Source organism: Lynx canadensis, chromosome E1 (genome assembly GCF_007474595.2).
Source record: "Lynx canadensis isolate LIC74 chromosome E1, mLynCan4.pri.v2, whole genome shotgun sequence".
NCBI classification, from domain to species: domain Eukaryota; kingdom Metazoa; phylum Chordata; class Mammalia; order Carnivora; family Felidae; genus Lynx; species Lynx canadensis.
Window position 1 is genome coordinate 31,039,735 of NC_044316.2, and position 21,439 is coordinate 31,061,173.

General features: G+C 42.0%; 1 protein-coding gene across 2 annotated transcripts in view; it reads right to left on the reverse strand.

The window, feature by feature from the left end:
* The window catches only part of TOM1L1 (target of myb1 like 1 membrane trafficking protein), a 47,242-nt gene extending 30,513 nt beyond the window's left edge, over positions 1 to 16,729 (reverse strand). The window contains exons 1-7 of one of the 2 annotated variants that reach the window (XM_030295944.2): positions 16,586 to 16,729; positions 14,139 to 14,223; positions 11,750 to 11,828; positions 5,936 to 6,085; positions 5,203 to 5,328; positions 3,612 to 3,713; positions 2,053 to 2,169 (exon numbers count right to left, since the gene is read on the reverse strand). In XM_030295944.2, the coding sequence (XP_030151804.1) occupies positions 2,053 to 2,169; positions 3,612 to 3,713; positions 5,203 to 5,328; positions 5,936 to 6,085; positions 11,750 to 11,828; positions 14,139 to 14,223; positions 16,586 to 16,643 (717 nt within the window). In that variant the 5' untranslated portion in view covers positions 16,644 to 16,729. The remainder of the gene's footprint in view (positions 1 to 2,052; positions 2,170 to 3,611; positions 3,714 to 5,202; positions 5,329 to 5,935; positions 6,086 to 11,749; positions 11,829 to 14,138; positions 14,224 to 16,585) is intronic. The other variant, XM_030295945.1, reaches the window with a different exon arrangement.
* Positions 16,730 to 21,439: the final 4,710 nt, after the last annotated feature.

The window sequence follows — 21,439 nt, forward strand, 5'->3', positions numbered from 1 at the left end:
TAACATGCTCATCACACGTAAGTCACAAAATTTATATCTGCAAAAACCTTCAATTATGGATTTTTTAAAAGGATTAGTACAAAGGAACTATTTTTAATGATTAATTTTCCTTTTATTCTAATAGGATATTTTAATATTATCTTTTTTAAGTGTCCTCTTAGCTCTTCATATTATACACACAGAAATGAAGTCCAAGGCCAAGAATCCCAAGAATGCTTAGCAAAATAGGATATTCCTATGTAAAAGATTGTAAAAACAATGCACTTAAAGCCACTGTGCCAAAATATTGAGTTGTTTCTCAAGGAATATTACACTGATGTTTTGTAGGATGTTAACATACTCAGCAAATGAGGATTGTCTGGTCAAATATGTTTGAAAATGTTGGGTTAAAGAAAGATTCTTAGGCATCTTTACTATACTAATAAGCTCTATGAAACTCCAAGAGAAGAAACATAATAGGTAGTTGGTTTTGCAAACTTACTTGACCACAGAGGTCATTTCCCCCCATAGAATATACCGTAAGCGCTAAATGCAGTCTACAAATATTTCTTAGAATTTGGTCTTGCTTCTCTAGAGTTTAGCATCTCAATGTCGGTTATATTGTCCTTCAGCTTATATCCCTTTTAAAGGTTCCCTTCTGCCATCAGGCCCACTCTGGCATGGCATATAAGGTCCTCAATGACTTGTACAAGACCAGATCTTAACACTCTTCACCTGGAGCTTTATGCTCTCAAGCTGTAGTTTTAAATCCTCTCCTTATCCCTGTGTACCTGAGAGATAACACAAACTCAAATCCATTTACAGTGGGTGGAGAGTGGTGCAGAGTTCCTTAAGAAGTGTATCTGACTCCCTACTGATCTCCGGAAGTAGGCATGCATAGATATAGTTTGAGAAATGACTTTTTTTTTTTTTTTTTGGCAACCTTTTAAAAATTTTAAACCATTCTGAGTTCATAGGCGGCACAAAAACAGACCAAGGCCTGCATGTGGACCACCGGCCATGGTTTTCTAACTCCTAAATTAGAGGAAAGCATAATCCAGGACATCCAAGACTTCCCACAAGAAGTACCACCGCAGAGCAGTGCCTGGCGGGGGCTCAGTCAGTTAAGCATCCAACTTCGGCTCAAGTCATGACCTCACGGTTTCTGGGTTTGAGCCCCATGTCAGGCTCTGTACGGACAGCTCAGAGACGAGCCTGCTTCAGATTCTGTGTCTCCCTCTCTCTCTGACCCTCCCCCACTCATTCTTTCTCTCTCCCTCTCTCTCTCTCTCTCTCAAAAATAAACAAACATTAAAAAATAAACAAAAACCCTCACTATTCTCTTTGCCCCTACCCCTGATCCCAATGTATGATAAACAAATTTATATTACAGCATCTAAAATACTTTATTTAAACTGGTTGTTGACCAAACAATCTTGCTTACTAGACATAAGTTCCCTGGGGACTAGGCCAGCCTCCTGGCTTCTATATCCTTTACCACACTGTCATCACTCAATATGCTTGTTGAGTGGATGGATATAGAGACAACTTGTATATACTTAAAACAATTAGTGACTGAGGCACCTGAGTAGCTTAGTCAGTTAAGCATCCAACTCTTGATTTCAGCTCAGGATGATCTCATAGTTCATAAGATTGAGCCCTGCATCAGGCTCTGTGCTGACAGGCCTGGTTGGGATTTTTCTCTCTCCCCCTGCCCCTCCCCTTGCTCTCCCTCTCCCTCTCTCTCTCTCTCTCCTCTTCTCTCTCTTGCATGCGCACGTGTGCTCCATCTCAAAATAAACATTAAAAAAAAAAAAAAACAATTAGTGACTAGTGCAGATTGTATACGACCAAGGCTGTAACTGATTTAATGTTGTTAAATTATTTGTTGTGAGAGAATAAGAACCATGTCTAAGTTACTATTACATTTTTGATAAAGTCATCCTGGCATGTCCTTGCTAAGTTTAGAAGTCAACTGAAAATGAATAGATAATATTAGTTATTCCTACAGCTTTGAGATGGAAGAAACCTTAAGAGATGGTGTGACTGACTGTCCATGAAATCATACTACACCTGCAGAAGCTCTATGTCTTCACGGTCTTCAGACCCAGGAATGTTCTCCATCAGTATGGCAGACATCACTCTCACGTTCATTTTTGCCATATCCAATTCACTGTGCAACTTTCCAATCTGTGGAGAGCAACACAATCACAATGTGACACATAAAGAATGGCTACCCTGGGGGCGCCTGGGTGGCTCAGTCAGTTGGGCGGCCGACTTCGGCTCAGGTCATGATCTCGCGGTCCATGAGTTCGAGCCCCACGTCAGGCTCTGTGCTAACAGCTCAGAGCCTGGAGCCTGTTTCAGATTCTGTGTCTCCCTCTCTCTGACCCTCCCCCATTCATGCTTTGTCTCTCTCTGTCTCAAAAATAAATAAACGTTAAAAAAAAAAAAATAAAAAAAAAAAAAAAAGAATGGCTACCCTGTTTTCTGCTACCAAGAGGACATTTGCTAGTAGAGAAAAGTCTTTTGCAAAATTTAATATTTTCAAATTTATATAAATATCTAATTGTTTTATAAATGTACAATCTATTATCTTCTCATTTTTTTTAACACTTATTTACCTTTGAGAGACGAGAGAGAGAGCACAAGTGGGGGAGTGGCAGAGAAAGAGGGAGACACAGAATCTAAGCAGGTTCCAGTCTCTGAGCTGTCAGCACAGAGCCCGATGTGGGGCTTGAACCCACAAACCATGAGATCATGACCTGAGGTGAAGTCAGGTGCTTAACCAACTGAGCCATCCAGGCACCTCAACAATCTGTTACCTTCTAAAAGGACTTGAGATCTCTCATAATAAATCTAGACATCTGCTTTAAGAAAGTTAAAAGTGAATGGAAAAAAGTCAGATTAGAACCAATATGGAGAAAGGAGAAGGCGACTATTACGGGAACCTGGACAAAATGGCAAATGTCAGCAGCAAAACCAATGGGAAGAAAAAAAAATTAGCATTTTCTAGTTCCCATGGTGTTAGAAAAGGGAGGAAAAAAATCAAGAGAAAAGCTTTTTTTCTTCTTGCATTAAATTCTAAGAGAAATCAATCACATGGATTTTTATAGAATACTGAATAATAATTCAAAGTTTTAAATGATAGTTCCCTTATAGCAAAACATAAATAAGCATCAATAATAACTGGTTATCTGGGTCTTTGATAAACAGATATAGACAACAAAGTAAATGTAATTCAGTTGGCCCAGTTAATGCTAGAAATAAGGCTACCACTTACCAAAGTCTTTGGAATGGTATATTATAGACAGTCCTAGTAGGATCAACAGGAATCAGCTAGTCAACACAAGATCCATTCCACAGCCTAGTCTCCACAAAGACAACCACTAACCAAGCACAATGGTTAAGAGCTTGGGCTTTAGAATCAGACAGAATCCACAGGATTCATTCTACTTAGAACTGAACCATGATAAGTCACATAGTATCACTAAGCTTCAGTCCCCTCCTCTGTAAAGGGACGGTAATAACGTGCCTCCCTCCACCAGCCAATGTTGTTAAGAACAAACAAACTGCATATGAAGTGCTGATAACTTAGAGTCATCAATAAGTAGAGTTGTCACTGTTGTTACCTGTTCTGGGACCAGTGTAATAGTAGAGCTCTTGGGAACAATCACAGTAGGAAGAACTGGTGCGGATGGAACAGATGATGGCGGGTTCGAGATGTGAGCGGTCTACCAATGTGAAATATGGAAATATTATTATTGGAATTAACACAGCCACCCCAAGCCCAGCTTTTCTATTCAGATGGCTCAATTGCTCCTCTCAACTAAAGTCCTGGGTAGAGGGTGTTGGCCCAAAGTCAATTGTCAAGTGTCCAACCTAACCAGCATTTTGAGAACAGTACTAATAGTGTATCCATAACAAAGTATTCAATAAAAGATGGCTATTACAATTATTAACTAAATTACAATAAATAAAGTGCTCTTAGTTTATACCAAGAATCTACAAGATAAATTGCCATGTGAGATTATTGCCCTCTCTTTAGGTTTTTAAAAAGAAATCCTAAATCAATTCTTGTCAAGTCTTTTTAAGCCATGACTGGCAAGACATCTCCTTTCTCCACTAATGAATGCTTCCCCGAGGCAATGCCTCATTTCCAACCTTGAGTGGAGAACCCGAAGCACAGGGCTCAGGCCAGTGTTTTGACATTAGGTCCACAGAAGTCACCTAGAAATCTTGTAAATACAGGGAGTTTAATTTAGCCGACAGTAGAATATGCCTAACATGCTCCCATATTATATATACCCCAAAGCACATACTGAGCAATTGAGTAAGAGGTCCTAGGCCACCACTATATTACACTTTGGAAGAAAGAATAAAAGGGGTGTGGTGAGCAGACTCATGCAGGTAAAAGGTTGGGGCAGGTGGCTAGGGGCCAGGGAACAGCCTGCACAAGTAGAAGAGCTAGCCTTCAGGACAAAGCCTCCACAAAGATCAGACTTCAGGTATACACATGAACTACTTTTCCATCAAGGCAGGACTCCTCAATCTACAGAAGGGAAGAAGGACTGTTTTTCACACTGTGGAAATTACAGCAAGAGCTGAATTATAATCAGTACTCAAAGTATTACACGTTCAAAAGCTAATTTGCAAAAATTATTTGCAAACTTGAGAAAGAACATATGTGAATATCCAGAAACTCTTCCATAGACACAGGATTAATAACAAGTTTGACAGATGACTCCCCATGGTGGAGACCCTTGCCTGTCTAGCACAAGTTCTTTCTTTTGAAAACGGCCCCCTCCTCTAGTCTACTCAAATGATTTCCCTCTGGAGCCACCTGTTCTTATATGATCTCAGTCAATTTGTTCAGAAGCAGAAGACTGACCCATGTTGGTCCCTTTTCCAAGGTTTCTAAGCTTGGAATCTGAAAAAGTTAAAGCTCTAACATGAAAATTTGAGAGCTAGGTCTACTATGTGGGAAAAGATAGTCTGCAATGAGAAACAAGTAATGACATTTGAGTGCCTGGTTCTCTGTTTTAAAGATCCAGCTAACACCAACTTCTTGTGGCTTGGTTATTCTAGGAGATATTGCAACAGCCTTCTTATAAATCCATCTTTTTGTTTAAGTTGGATAGAGGCAGAGTTGTCCCTTTCTAAGAGAAAAGAGTCACATAATAGACTATCTTATTCTGTAGCAGTTGAAGAAGGGCCTCCTACCTCTTGTCTTGCTGTTTCAGCCTCTGCATCTGAGGGAGGAAACTGAACACCTTTCTTAAGAAGGTCAAGGTACACTTCTTTCACTTCACTTACATCCACACCTCCTGGGAAACCTTGTGACCAAGTCTGAATTCAAGAAATCATTCCAGAGTTAAAACAACAGCAAAATCAAAACACAATTTGTAAGCTGGAGACAGAAAATGAGAGATTGACAATTCTGTATCCTCCTAAGAGAAAGTTGGTTTTGAATGCCATGGACAAAAAAAGAAGTTTTCAGAGACTAAAATAATAATAAATTTTTAATCATCAGATTCCCATACCTCAGCATTTTAATGAAACCCTGGAATAGGTACTACTGTTTTTTGCTGTACTGAATCCAGAATAGACAGATTCTAAAATGGCATCAGTAGCTCCTTTGCCAAATAACTTTGAAAGCAGTCTGTTATCTACTCCAGAACAGTTTCCCTATCTGTCAAACAAGTATACACATCACTCTCTTATCAGACACGAATAAAACAGAAACTGAGAAAAAGTACAGAAATAACTAAAAATTCTTCAGAAATAGGGCACCATCCAATACCAATAAATTACTATTACCTGGAAAATAAAAGAGTGAGATGCTTTCTGGCTCAATCCTAGGTTTGTAAAAGGGTCACTAGACCGATCAGGATGTACATAATTACAGTTCTAATCTTAGAGGCCTTCCATCCCATAAGGCATACAATAGACTTACCTTAATGAAATTCAAGATTCTATTCTGAATGTCTAAGGGCAAGGTGTATCTGGGGTTCAGCAGCTTAACCAGACTATCTTTAACGAATTCCTTCTTCACAATCAGAGACTGGAAACTTGGACCACAGTTCTGCATGCACATGTCAATAAGCTAAATTAGAGAGAAAATTTAAATTTAATTATATCTCTCTGGCAAAACCACCCTCCTACATAGAAGGTAAAAATCGCTAAGTAATGATTTCCACCAGCATCCTAATTAAACAGAATTTACGGTCTACTAAAATAGATGGTAAAGCATGAGGTTCTAGGAATGTGAAGAAGTAGAAGGCATGATGTAAGTGCTCAGAGGGACAGATTTCTTGGGGAGTCGGGACACAATCATCAGAGCATTAAAACCATTAAATACCAGTACTTGGTAGTAAATGCTAAGTGCCGAATGTAAAGTGCTACAGACACATGGGCTACAGACTGGATATTTGTCCTAGTTTTTCCAGGGAAGTTCTGGTATATTCTTGTTGTCCCAGCTTTACTAATGATCTTTTTCATTCTCAAAATTGTCCTGGTCTGGATGATAAATTACACAGTCATCTTAGCTACAGACCTTTATGGACAGGTAAATTAGGGCCAAGTGATAATTTAGGGCCAGGTGGTTTTAAGACTTTTGGAAAAAGGTGGTCCTAAGTTGGGCTTTGAAAAATAGTTAAGAAAAAATGAATGTAGAGCTATATTCTAGGAAAGTAAATGGTATCAAAATACATACATAACATACATATAGGCGACAAAGCATAGGAGATCTCAGAAGGAAAATGAGTACTCTGGTTTGTAGGGGCTTCTTCATGTGGGGAGACTTCATTGGGGAGGTAGGGTGGATAAAGTCTGGAGCAGCATCATACAGACTATACAGAAACGCATGGCAGTGAATGAGAAGAGTGTGGCCACTGCACTAAGAGGCCAGTGAAGGGTCCTTGTTTGTCGCCATCACACCTCTATTCTGAACTTGAGAAGAAGGTTAATGTGCACAAATCCTGTGGGAAGGTGTTCAAGCAGCACTCTACAGCAGGCACCTGGAAGGACGGAGAATCCAGTAGAGACCCACTAGTACAGAACCAAGGCACAAAGGCCTAAACCAGGATGATGTGGGTATAAGGAAAGGGAAGGAAAGACTGCAGAGAATCACGAAAGTATAACTTTACAACTGATGTTTGTAGGAAAAGGATGGCTGGATGTGAAGTCACTGTTATTCTGCATGAGATTCATGGCCCCTTGAATGGAAATTTGGAAGTGATTGGAGTAGTAGGCTTGGTCTGTGGTAAAAATAAGGAGCTGAAATTTAGATATTTTGAGTTTAATGGTACTATGGACTGAATGTCTGTGTCCCTCCCAAATTCATAGGTTGACATACCTAATCCCTAATGTGATGTGCAAGTGGGTCCTTTGGAAGAAATTAGATCACAAGGGTGCAGCCCTGAGCAAGGAGGTTAGTACCCTTATAAAAAGGGACAGGAGGGATGCCTGAGTAGCTCAGCTGATTAAGCATCTGACTTTGGCTCAGGTCATGATCTCGCGGTTTGTGAGTTTGAGCCCCGCATCAGACTCCGTGTGGACAGCTCAGAGCCTAGATCCTGCTTCAGATTCTGTGTCTCCCTCTCTCTCTGCCCTCCCCCACTTGCACTCTTGTCTCTGTCTCTCAAAAACATTTAAAAAAATTAAAAAACAAAAATAAACATTAAAAAAAATTTTTTTTTTAAAGGGACGGAGAGGATCTCTCTTGGGCATTAGAGGAGGCAACGACAAGATGGCCATCCACAAGCCAGAAAGCAGACTCTCACCTGCCACTGGATCTGCTGGCATCTTGACTTTAGACTTCATAGCCTCCACAATGTGAGAAATACAGGTCTATTGTTTAGCCAGCCTATGGTAGTTTTGTTATAGCAGCCCAAGAGACTGAAGGCAAAATAGATGGTGAGAACATTTGAGACATTTAACGGAGAGCTGTACATGCACATTTGCAGCTCACAAGGGATGGAAGCCTCACGTGAGAAACCAAGGCTGTGTTTGGGGAGCAGGGAAGAATGGCTGGAACACTGGGGTTCACCAATCACACATGCCAGAAGAAAACTCCATAAGGACAATCAAAGATCAAAGTGCAACTAATGGAAACTGAAGCATAAAGAGAACATAATATTGGTAAAGTCAAAAGAGGGCAGTTTCCATAAGGATCACATGTCAAAATAGCTAAGAATAGGACATGAAAAATACTCGCTAGGTTTGTGGATTAGTGGGATCATTAGTCACCTTGGGAGGTGGGGGGGGTCCATTTTCAATCAAGCAACATAAGCAGAAGTCAGGCTAAAAAAAATGAGCTGGTATTGAAGAACTAACTGCATGCAGAAAGCAGATTTCTCAAAGGGATCTAAAAAAATTAAATTTCTATTTTCCATGCTGCCACCTCTCAGGTTAGAGAGGTCACAGAAACCATAATGTGCCTGGGAGAGGCATGATCGTCTCTGCAGAAAAGCAGCCCTGAAAATGGACTCTCCACTATGCTCTGTGCTGGGTCACTGGAGTGCCAATATACAAAGAAGGTATGAGAGTTGTGGTTTTAAGGGTAATGTGGCTAAGAAGGCAATCAGAAAACTGAACACAGGTAGCCAGCTATCTGAAGCATGGAAAATATTTAAAGCAAAGGAAAATGAAAACAAAATCCAAAACCTACTGAGATAAATGAATATTTTAGAGCAAGTTATTTAGAGAAAATTTAAAGAAGTTGCATAACAAATGAATTTTTGCTTGATGCACTGTGGTGAGTTATTAGGTGAAACACAGAGAGGAAAAGTACCACTAGTTCAATGGGAATTTGTACAAATACTTCATTCAACCCATTACGCAGTCTCATTAGACAAGATAGCCTCCAAGTCTCACTTTCCCTAATGGTGAAACGAATGGGGAGTTTCTTACTAAATATTTCACAAACCGATTTTTATCTTTGGGATCACTGAGATTTGATGGTAATGGGTAACATTCCCAGGAGGTTACATGCATAAAATTAGACAGTCAACATGAAATGCTGACAATGTTAACATATGGAGATCACAAATCACGGCCCTTTTTGTTTTCCCCATCGGAATCTACAATTTCAGGACTAATTACTTCTAGCTCACCTCTTTCATTATGTCACCGGTACCTCTTTTTACCCCAGAGCCCACAGAGATAAGCAATAGAACCTATTGTGCCAAACTGGAAAAATACCCTGCTTTTACACATTCTGAAACTGGGCTTTGGTACAATTTAAGCATTCAGATCATGTTCAGATAACCTATCTCTGGAAATAGACACCATAATCTCAGGTGGGATAGAGAACCTAGAAGCCAAGGGACCAAGAGAGACTTGGTAGGACTAAAGAGTAGGTCTCACTAATCTCCTTTTGTGCTGGACTTGGCAAGTTGTTTATCCTTCCAAGCCTCTGTCTTCTCATCTGCAAAATGAGCCATAATACCTCGCTTTAGAGACTTCTTTTAAGGCCTAAATGAAATATAATGTATATGAAGAGCCACACAGATAGCAGGACCTTAATAAATGGTAACGATTTTGATCATCTGTTCCCATGGATAATTTCCTATCAGGAGAGAATATGTTGACTGGAATATGGAAAAACTGGAAGAAAAAGAGCTACTTGGTAGTTTTATTTCTTGCAATTTCTAAACCAAACATAGTAAACCAGGCTTTGGGGCCATCCAGAGCTGAAGACCCCACAGAGGTATGGCCATCCCAGGGGATGAGCTCACCCTACAATGAGCTCCTGGATAAACAGATACATTTTACACAAATTCTGAAGCCCCCACAACTCATCACCTAGGTGGTGTTCCACAAAGGCCTATTAATTAATTGATTCCCAGGAACCTGTTCAACCACTGTCCACTTGACAATAATAGTATCTTGCTGAGACTTATCACAATGGTCGCTTTCAAAGGGCTAGCCTCTGGCTAAGAGTTATGAAGTTTGGTAACAAAATGCTTTTTAAAAAACCAATCTATCGGCTTCTTGACAAAACTGCCCCACCAACTGATGGTAGGAAATTGCAGTGTAGTCCAATCCCATCAAAGACCTAATCAAGATCAGCGAAGTCCATGGAGAACTCAAATGACACATAATTCAAAGAACGTTTATAATTGACTTTGACAGGCTCTCATCACTTCAGAGTAATAAAATGGAAGTGTCACATATGGGCATCCATTTTTAAAGAATTCATTGGTAAACATGTAATTGCTTTGACAGACATTGAATGATTCTTTCTGTGGCTAATTTCCCTCATAATTAAGTCTGGCTTAAGTTAACATTAAAGTCTGTTCTGAAGCCATAAACACCTCTGCAACGCAGTGAGTAGTCAGAAATGAAGTGATTGGGGCAAATCTACATGAAGCTATCAAGAGTCAAAGGCCTATTTAAAGAAAACCCAAGAAGTAGGTACCTTAATGAACTCTGACCTAACAATGAGGGGCTATTCTGACCCCCAACCCATGACTCCCCCCTCCCCTTACTTTGGCATAGGTAGGTTTTAGATTTGTTTGTTCTCACATTCTGGTATGGAAAACACGAGGTGGAAGATGTACAGTTACCAGAGGTGGAACAGGTAATGGGAACAGGCAGGTAGCTGGTAGTAAGGCTTTAGATACCGAACTACCCAAAGGGAAGAAAGAGTGGGAACCCAAAGAGAAATGGAGGGCCAGAAGAGACAACACTCTAGAATAACCTCACCTTCTCCCCAGCTCATCATCAGAAAAGGGAACCAGGATGGAAACAGAGAGGGAGATAGGGATAAGAAGAAACCACAGAAATGCCAAGAAGGCTGGGCACAACAGAAAAAGACACATCCAGCATATAAACACCTGTAAGAAGGTGAAATAATACCACAGGCTGAAACATAGAAGGTGGCATACATTTATCTTCTCAAGCAAGATGGCAGTTTTCTTCCCTTGAAACTCAAACACTGGAGCTGTGGTCACCTCAGTCCCATAGTCCTCTTGATAAATACTCCCAGAGCCCCTAAGGGGAGGGTGATACTGGCTGATTAGGTCCTTAACCTTGTGGCCTGGGGCTTGGCTGAGGTAAACAAAGGTATGCAGGAAAAATGAGAAAGCTACAGGGCTCACTCTTGGGCAGCAGGCAGGGCTTACAAAACCTACCTTAGTGAAAAAGGCAACTCACTGGAAGTAACTGAAGAGATCCTATGGCCCAGGATGGGGGTGGGGGGTGGAAACGGGAAGGCATCCAATAAATGCCCACACCCAAGTCACAGACAGTAAGGTGTACAGCACTCTTTAAATGAACAAAGAACACTCTCCAAATTATACCACGCAGGGGAGGTTGGCTGAAACTTAATGAGCTGCCAGCACCTCAGAATTCCACAGAGCTGTTCAAGTGAGGCAAAAAGCTAACAGGGAAGCATTTTTCAAGACTTCAATTCTCCCCATGGGTAACACATAGACAGACTTCTTGACTGGATCAGTGTCTACAAGTTTTGAATTACCAGTTCCCATCTCCTGAGCAGGAAAAGCTGATTTTCCAGGAACACGCTCTCCACGAAATTAAATGCTATTACAATCAGCAAAACTCTCTCAATTCTGCAATTCTCAGTTTTAATTCATATGGTAAATAACTTTGTGCTAACCTATTATCTCAGAATGAATCTATCTATCTATCTATCTATCTATCTATCTATCTATCTATCTTTCTTTGTTTTGTTTACTCCAAACTAAAAATGTGACTATAGCTTGGGAAATCCTAGAGTCTTAATCATAATATTAAAAATACTTACTGACAAGGTAAGCTGGATTTCTTTATGATTGTAGTTTTTGGAAATCCTTTTCTTCAAAGCTTTTACTGCATCTTTTGGCCTATAGCAATAAATACAATGGAATCATCATTTTAGGCATTGCCAAAAATAAGAAGTCTCTGAAAATCAATATGCATCGTGGAAAGAGAAGACCAAGGTCCTGGTTCTGCTGTGTGACCCGGGGCAGATTACTTAACTTCTCACACCTGTTTCCTCATACACGTAGGCAGACAATACCATCTACCCCCTTAAGAATCAAATAGAATATTTACATAACAGTATTACTCAGAAAACACTACACATGAAATGTATTCATATCTATATCCTTCTATAACTGCACAAAACTGGTTTATAGGAAATGTAATTTCCAAAACAATGAAGGTTACCATTTTTTTTTTTAATTTTTTTTTCAACGTTTATTTATTTTTGGGACAGAGAGAGACAGAGCATGAACGGGGGAGGGGCAGAGAGAGAGGGAGACACAGAATCGGAAACAGGCTCCAGGCTCTGAGCCATCAGCCCAGGGCCCGACGCGGGGCTCGAACTCACGGACCGCGAGATCGTGACCTGGCTGAAGTCGGGCACTTAACCGACTGCGCCACCCAGGCGCCCCTGAAGGTTACCATTTTTAAGACTATTTCCTGAGCACCCTAGAGGGAAGGGGATATAGGAGGAATTATAACTAAGTAGGTCAGCTTCTGATGGGCTACAATTTTACATTATAAAAGGAACATTTATGTAGAAACAGAGGGTCAAAATTTACTTTGATGTGATTGAAAGGTACAGTAAACTTCCAGTTAGAAGATCACTTCTTGGGAGATGTAAAGTATAATATGATGACTATAGTTAACACTGCTGATGGGATACCTGAAAGGTGCTAAGAGTAGACCCTAAAAGCTCTCATCACGAGGCCCAAAATTTTTTTTTGTTAACTGTATGAGGTGACAGATGTTAACTTATTGTGGTCATCATTTTACAATACATACAGGTCAAAGCATCATGCTGTACACTTTAAACTTCTACAGTGCTGTTTGCTAATTATAGCTCAACAAAACTGAAAAAAAAGATACAAATCCTTTTTACATTACCTTCCAATTTTGTCTGTGTTTGCATGGATAGAATTCCTATTATAGGACAATTACATATGCTTACCTAGAATTATAACTATTATAAATATATAGATATTATCTATATTTCTAAAAAATCATACATAAAATCTAAGATTAAATGCTTAGAAAAGTTTAAGAATAAAGGTACTTTTTTGAAAGGAAACATTTTACTTTGAGATTCCCTTTTTGTATTATCAATGAAGAAATTAGTATTATCAGTGAAGAAAAGGCCAGAGGAACCAAATATGGTAAACAAGATGATAGGGAAAACACCATAAACACCTTAATGTACAGTCAATTAATATAATCAACAATTACGTATAATGTTTTCTTCGTCAACAATCAACATAAACTAGACTAAATCTTTTTGCTATCAGTTATCAGTTTAATGTACACAGAAAAAGTAACAGAATTGTATCCCTTATAACAATCTGTAATTCAGACTGAATTCACAAAACAGTTGACCTTAATGATTTTATTTAAAGCTTCAATTCCCTAAAGTTTAAAACATATAACAAAAGCACACCATTTAAGAACACAGCATGAACGTGGGCCAGTTGACATTAAGAAAAAATTGTCTCATAAACAAGGAGAGGAAAAAAAGGCTGCTAGGTTAATTCCCGGTTAATAATGACAATTGCCTTGGGGCGCCTGGGTGGGTCAGTCGGTTAAGCATCTGACTTTGGCTCGGGTCACCATCACGTGGTTTGTGAGTTCGAGCCCCGCATCTGGCTCTGTGCTGACAGCTCAGAGCCTGGAGCCTATTTCAGATTCTGTGTCTCCTCCCTCTAACCCTCCCCTGCTCACGCTCTGACTCTGTCTTTCAACAATAAATAAACGTTAAAATATATAAATAAATAATGACAATTGCCCAGGACAGGTCACCAGTAGGAGTTTACTAGCTTCTGGATAATATTTTTCAGTTACAGTAACATAAAATACTGGCAATCAGAGCAGGGGGAATTTCTAAAGAAGGAAAAAATTCTCCTTTCTTTGAAGAAAAAGGAATTTGAGCTTCACAAAGACAAAATTTGAAACTACTGAAGAAAAGGCAAAGAGAAAAATTATAATGGATTCTCAAGTATTCCACACACTGAAATAAGCAGCCGTCTTAATGTTTCAACTAGACACACCTTCAAAAGATAGTGGTGCCCAAGGGGTGACGAAAACACTCAAGAAAACCAGAGTGTTCAAGAGAAAATGTGCTGTAGTCCTGATGCTTCTTATCAGAGGTAAACGCGTGCACCACACACTGTACTCACCCATCGTGGGTAGTGTTAATTATGTCACAGATGTGCATAAACTGGCCCCAATCTTCAGTCTGAACTCCGGCAAATGTAGCCTTTTCTGCAAAGAAAAGCTCTTGTGTTGAGTCTGAGCTAACACAGAAGAAGAAATGTCTGATCTTCCCGAAATAATCTGCTTGGGGTTTACTAGCAAGTACCATTAAGTTTATATTACCAAAAGACAAAGAGATTTTTTTTTTTTTTCTGAGCAATTCCCAGTAATTCAGGAATCAATCAGAACTCAAGTTCAGAGTGCTGCCATTACAGCAGTAATGGACCTATTAATAAAAGCTACAGGCACAATACTCAGGCTGCAGGGCCAAGACAGGCCAGCTAAACCTCCATCTGCCTGCCTGTCTTTCTGAGGACAAGCACCTGTTGAGCGGTGCACAAAGTGAAGTGCATAGTGCAAAGTATTTTACCTTATGCAACTTCATTTAACCCACTGTTACAGATGACGAACAGAAGTTTAGAGGAGTTAAGGAAATTACCTAAGGCTACACAGCCAGTACAAGGTAGAACTAGCACTCAAATTTCAGTTATTTGATGTCCGTTTTTATTTGCTTTTTTTTAAGTCATTTAGTCTCCTTGAGTGGGGGAGGGGCATACTGAGAAAGAGGGTGATCAGAACTACTGAAATTGTCTGTGTCCTTGAGCATTAGAGCAAGGTCACTCCCAGCACCTTTACTAACCAAAGCTGCACCAGGCAGACTGGAGTGCTTCTGCACCTGGAACCCCATCATTAAACAATCAGATAATTTTCCCTCTCCAGATATTCTCGGTAAGAATATAAAATGCCATCTGGGAAGAGTAACAGAACACAACCTAAATGAGCTCAATATATTTCCTTCATGGGAGAAGGAGATCCTCAGCATGAAAACCCTAGGTCTAGGGGGAATGAAGAAAAAGTTAAAAAGGAGAATGAAGAGGAAGGAAGAAAAGGGTTTGGTTGGAAGAACCCCAAAGCTTAGTCTGCTTCCGTATCTAGGAAAAGTACCATTTGAATTTGGCACTCCATCGACAGAGCTGACCAACTTTGCGTCATTTAGACACCTACTATTGTTCCTTCTGCCAGATTCCTTGCTGCCATTTCAAGCGCTTCCTCCTACCTTCCCTTCTTCCTAGAAAACTCCTATTCACCCTTCAAAAGCCATGACAAAGTCAGTTTCTCCCGTTCCATAAGTTTTGTTTTACAGTTTTCTTATATTGCAAGGGTACTATATTGTAGCTACTACATAATGTGTCTGTCTTACCTACAAGATTGCTCATTCCGTGAGGGTGGGGACCATGTCTCACCCTTGCCTCATCCAGGTCCAGGTGTATAGCTGGCAGTCAGCAAATATTTACAACATTAAATCATCAGCCTATGAAGACACAGTCTGAATCTATATCCACTCAAAGTTCATTTTAATGTCCAATAGGGATATAGCCAGCAACAGTTTAGAAAGCATCTCCCCCCTCGGTGATGGTCACTTTCACCCCCTTATGAAGATGTGGGAACTAAGGTTCAGGACGGGTGGGGTGTTCCCCACTGTTAATGGAGCTGCAGGCAAAACTGCCCAAATCTGAGCCTCCTTACTGTAACCACCTGGTTCTCAGGATGTCGTCACCCCACTAAGTTCCTGACATTATATTTAGCATGCTTGGTTGGCATCCATAGGCACCGTGCCACACCCGGTTCCCCGAGGGAGGTGTTGAGGAGAAGGGAGGAAGGGAGAGGGCACTGGTAAGACAATCCAGTCGCTGGTTTCTGCTTCCCGGTACGTTATTCAGAGTACAGCCACAGATGAAAGGAAGGCGTTAGGCAAATACCTGCGTGGTGCCTCCAAAGGCCTCTTGCGACCCCGACTGTTCCTCCGCTCCCGCTTCCCTCACTCCAGTGCTGGGCATTTTCATTCTCTTTGTTTACTCACAAAAAGTAACTCAGCTTGTTAAGGGCTTGGCGCCAGACAGGACCGATTTAAAGGACCTGCCTCTCACACAGAAGTCACATCACTCAACCTCCGCGAGGCTTCTTCCCTCTTCGGTGAACAGGTCAGAGCCACACCGGGCCCTCGAGTGGGCGTACGATATGAACAGCTTTCTCCTGGCACAGAAGTTTACCCTCTCTCCTTGCAGAGGCCCAAACACTCCACACCTGAATCACGTGCGTGATTCACCTGTTCGGTTACACTTTCCGGGGAGCACCAAAAGGGAGGTAGAGTTTGAGGAGGGGTTCCAGAGGGAGTCGGCCACAAAGAAATGCTTCGAAGGCGCTGGGTGCGATGCGGGTGCCCTGGGAAAGTTCCGGGGGGGGGGGGAGGGAGGAAGGGAAGGGTTTCCTCCAAGTTGGACCAGGCCGAGAATGGAGTCAAGCGGGAAGGGGCCCCGGGCCCCCAAAGCCGGCCCTGGCGTCTCTCTCCCCTCCCGCCCCGGCTGTTTACCTATGAGGTGGCCCACGGAGGTCGCATAGGGATCCCGGTGACTCTTCCCAAACGCCATAGTAGCCCCACCGAGCCGGGCCCAGGAAATCCGCCTCCACCGCTCTCGTGCTCCCGACTCCACCCGCTCGGTGCCCCTGGCTCCTCCTCTTCGTCCGAGCGCTTCCCGGGCTCGGCGGAGGCTGCGCGACCTGCCCTGCCGCTGCGGGGCGCCGGGCACCCTGCGTGGGGCGCGGGGGCGGGGACACTGGGCGCCCGCGCACCTGCCACGTGCCTCGCGGGACCAGCGAGGAGGCGGCGCTGCCAGCTCCAGGTGGCGCGGGCGGGCTGTGGCCGCCGCGTGGGGCCCGCGGGAGGACTCGCGGGACGCCGACAAGAGACCGAGGTGGGCTTGTAGCCCCTAGGAGCCGGCGGCCCAACGGCCACAGCCTGGAGATTAGAGACCCAGGCTCTGATTTCACCGCTTACAGGACAAGTTGCTGCTGTGCTCTGCGCCTCTTGCTCCGCTTTGTAGAGAAGGAAATATCGGGTTAATAACACAGATCTGAGGATTATTGTGAGAATTAGGGATATAAACCGCTTAGGTCAGTGTCTGTCACCACAAAATAAATATTTAACCACTGAATGAATGGAGTAAGTAGAAATCCTTACTTTCCGCCCCCACCGTCACCCCAGAGATCCTGAGGAGGTGTGTTCCTTGCCCTTTAAAGGAGGTGATAAATAGGAGGGATTGGCTTCGAATTTAGGGACGCCCCAGGACCCGGCGGCCTTTGTCTCGCCTGTATTTCCTGAGGGACCACAGGGCGCCTCCATGAAAGCTGTGGGTTCCTGACCCTCCCTCCTCGGAGTTGTGTTTTCCAGTAAAGCTGAGGAGAGGGGTTTTCCTCCTGCTCTGGCAGGGAGTGGGTTTGGCTTCAGGACTGCTTTGGAATGTAAATCTGAGCCTGAGCAGTCCAAGCCCTTTCCAGCTGCTTTTCAGAAGCAGAATTTATTTCCTTTTCCTCCGCATTCAATTAACATCTGATTAGCCATGTTAACAATCTCCAGTGATGCCAGAGACTGCTAGAGAGTGGGGTGTCTCCAGGTGATGGCAGCTAGCCATAAACTGGGTTCTCTGTCCCTCCAGACCTTGCTTCCTGCAGTCAACTTGGGCCAGTTCTACAAGCCCTTCTTTGGTCCTGGAAAGGGTGACTAGAGAGATCAAAGGGGGCTTGTTCTGACTTATGTCCTTAGTCTTATATTTTATTTCATTTTTTTTCTTGGTCTTATATTTTAAAACACAAGTCAAAACTAATTGCAACAGTGCCAAAGGGTTAACTTTTTTTCCCCCTGTTTCTGTTATTTTAAATTTTTCTTGACCTACGTGAGCAAAACCGAGAATGAAATATTTTTAATGTGATGGCATTCCTTATAATGGGGTTGATCATACCTGTAACTCCACCAGGGTGAGTGGCTATTTCAGATGGTGCCGTTTGTCCATTTCTTTAGTCATAACTATATATAGCCTGCTAACACAGCTGAAAATCTCTTTTGTGACATCACCAACCTAATCTCTATTCTATGCTATAGACTCCAGGAGAATATTTCACCTTCTCTGAAACACTACAACCAAACAATCTTAAAGAGAAAGTCTACTGTAGCTTAGGCTGCTGGTGATGTCAGTAGCCTGCCAAAAGGAACTGAGAACTACGAAGGAGCGAACCATTTGGACAGATCTTTTTCTTTTTTCCTATTTATTTATTTATTTATTTATTTATTTATTTATTTATATATTATTTATGAAAGAGAGAGAGAGGGAGAAAGAGAACCTTAAGCAGTCTCCACACTCAGCACGGAGCTGGACTCAGGTCTCAATCCCACGACCTTGGGATCATGACCTGAGCCGAAATCAAAAGTCAGATGCTCAACTGACTGAGCCATCCAGGCACCCCTGGACAGATTTAAAAAAAAATTTTTTTTATTAGTTTTCTTCATTTTTGAGAGGCAGAAAGAGACAGCACGAGTAGTGAAGGGGCAGAGAGAGAGGGAGACACAGAATCCGAAGCAGGCTCTGGGCTCTGAGCTGTCAGTACAGAGCCCAATGCGGGGCCCAAACTTTACAAACCGTGAGATCATGACCTGAGCTGAAGTGGGATGCTCAACCGACTGAACCACCCAGGTGCCCCACCCCTGGGCAGATTTTTAACACAACTCTGCTACTTATGTGAGAGGTTGTTTTGTTTTTTATTTTCTTGGGTTACGGGATTGAGGCACTGAGAATAGGAGAAATAGCACCAGGAAGTGTGTTGAGGATATTATGACTGGGTGATCAGAGCCAGGATCTCAGCTATACCTGGGGAAAAGTTTTTCTCTCCCCATGTGCACATGAGGGTGTTATGGTGCTTGCAGCCTTTTTCTGTGCTCCACCACTTTCCTCAAGATCCCCCTAATCCCCAGGGGTGAAAACCAACTCAATGTTAATATGATCTGGGAGCAGGATAGTAGAATTCACAACCAAGCTAAAGTCAGAGAAGGGGAAGAATCCCAGGAAGAAACAATGGTAAAATTTTTGGATATAAGGAGCAAAACCCTCACCACACCACCATTTCAATTCCAAAGAATACTTTCTAAACATTTATATGTAAGTCATAATGCTAGGTGGAAGCAAAGAAAATAACCTTTATTTAAAACATGTGAAGGTGCATTGGTAGGTATTCATCAAGAGGATACAAAAATGCTGATTCGAAGGGGCACATGCACCCCAATGTTTATAGCAGTGCTACCAACAATAGCCAATAATGGAGAGCCCAAATGTCCATCGACCAATGAATAAAGAAGATGTGGTACATATATACAATAGAATACTACTCAGCAACCAAAAAGAATGAAACCTTGCCATTTGCAGCAAGGTGAATGGAACTAGAATGTATTATGCTAAGTGAAATAAGTCAGTCAGAGAAACATATCACATGATTTCATTCATGTGGAATTTAAGAAACAAAACATGAACCTAGGGAGGTTCATGAACCATAGAGAGGGAGGCAAACCATAAGAAACTTAAGTACAGAGAACAAACTGAGAGTTGCTGGTGGGGAGGTGGGTGAGGGGATGGGCTAAATGGGGGATGGGTATTAAGGAGGCCATTTGTTAGCATGGGCACTGGGTGTCATATGTAAGTGAAGAATCACTAAACTCTACTCCTGAAACTGGTACTGCACTATATGCTAACTAGGACTTAAATAAAAAAAAAAAAACAAAAACCTATATGAAGTGCCTGGAACTGGAAATCTATCTGAATGTAGTCTTCACAATCTTGAAGGCAGGTAGAATTTACCTTAACAAAAATGTAATCTGTAATTAAGAAAAATAAAGCTAATACATAGCTTGGCTACAAGTTTGAGTAATAGCTGCCTGATTCTGAAGCTCTTATTGTTGCCATTGGTGAATCTGCTTATTGAACATGACATCACTGCCTCGCCCCCCCTTTAAAGAATCTGTTTGAGGGGTGCCTGGGTGGCTCAGTCAGTTAAGCGTCCGACTTCAGCCAGGTCACGATCTCGCGGTCCGTGAGTTTGAGCCCCGCGTCGGGCCCTGGGCTGATGGCTCAGAGCCTGGAGCCTGCTTCCGATTCTGTGTCTCCCTCTCTCTCTGCCCCTCCCCCGTTCATGCTCTGTCTCTCTCTGTCTCAAAAATAAATAAACGTAAAAAAAAAATTAAAAAAAAAAATTTAGAGGGGCGCCTGGGTGGCGCAGTCGGTTAAGCGTCCGACTTCAGCCAGGTCACGATCTCGCGGTCCGTGAGTTCGAGCCCCGCGTTGGGCTCTGTGCTGATGGCTCAGAGCCTGGAGCCTGTTTCCGATTCTGTGTCTCCTTCTCTCTCTGCCCCTCCCCCGTTCATGCTCTGTCTCTCTCTGTCCCAAAAATAAATAAACGTTGAAAAAAAAATTAAAAAAAAAATAAATAAACGTTAAAAACATTTAAAAAAAAAAAGAATCTGTTTGATTCATAAGGAGACCTCTTGAAGCAGTCAGGAATAGGAGAAGTCATATAATCTGCTGGTGCAGAGTCCTGCTGTTCTTTCTGAACTTGTTCAAGAAGGCTAGTATTTTCTGTACTGGAACTATATGCTAGTTGTGCTCTAAATACACTACATGCACTATCACTTAATCCAAAATGGTTCTATGAAACCAGTAACATTATCACTCTTTTACAGATTAGAAAAACCAAAGCTGTATCCCAGGCTTGTTAAGTCAAAATCTCAGGGTGGGACACAAGTATCAATACTCATTACAGCAATCCATGTGATTCTAAAATATCAATATTGCCTTCCTCAAAAATACCAGGTAGGACATTGAGATGATGTGTGATGCCCTTGCCATTAGCCAGCCTTCTTCCCTCCTTACCTTTCAGTGCACTTCTCTATCCTACACTCCTTTTTCTGACTGCTGTTTCACACCATCTTCACGGGGCTCTATTTTCCTTTTTAGCCTGTCAGAGTTCCACAGTCCAACTTTTCCTCTTTATTTTCCTCAGGGTGCCTTTTCCTTGTCCCTTCTCTATGAAGACTTTTCTGACCACTCCCAGGAGAACTGAGCTTTTCTCCCCCCTGTCCTACACAAAGATTTCTTAGAGCCCACAGCACTTTATAGTACTTCTTTGTTTGAAATCTACCCCCTGTCTCTGAGATATAAGTTTCTCAAGGGAACAGGGCCCTGTTTATTGGACTTGCCATCCAGGCACTTCACAGGCCTTGATGAATGTTTATTGAATACATAAATGGCTCTCCAAAATCCGGAGCTTCTCTGTTCTTTCTGAGATCCAGTCCTTAATTCCCTCCTGGATGCCTACTCAGAACTCTTAACAATATATTTAGAATTAG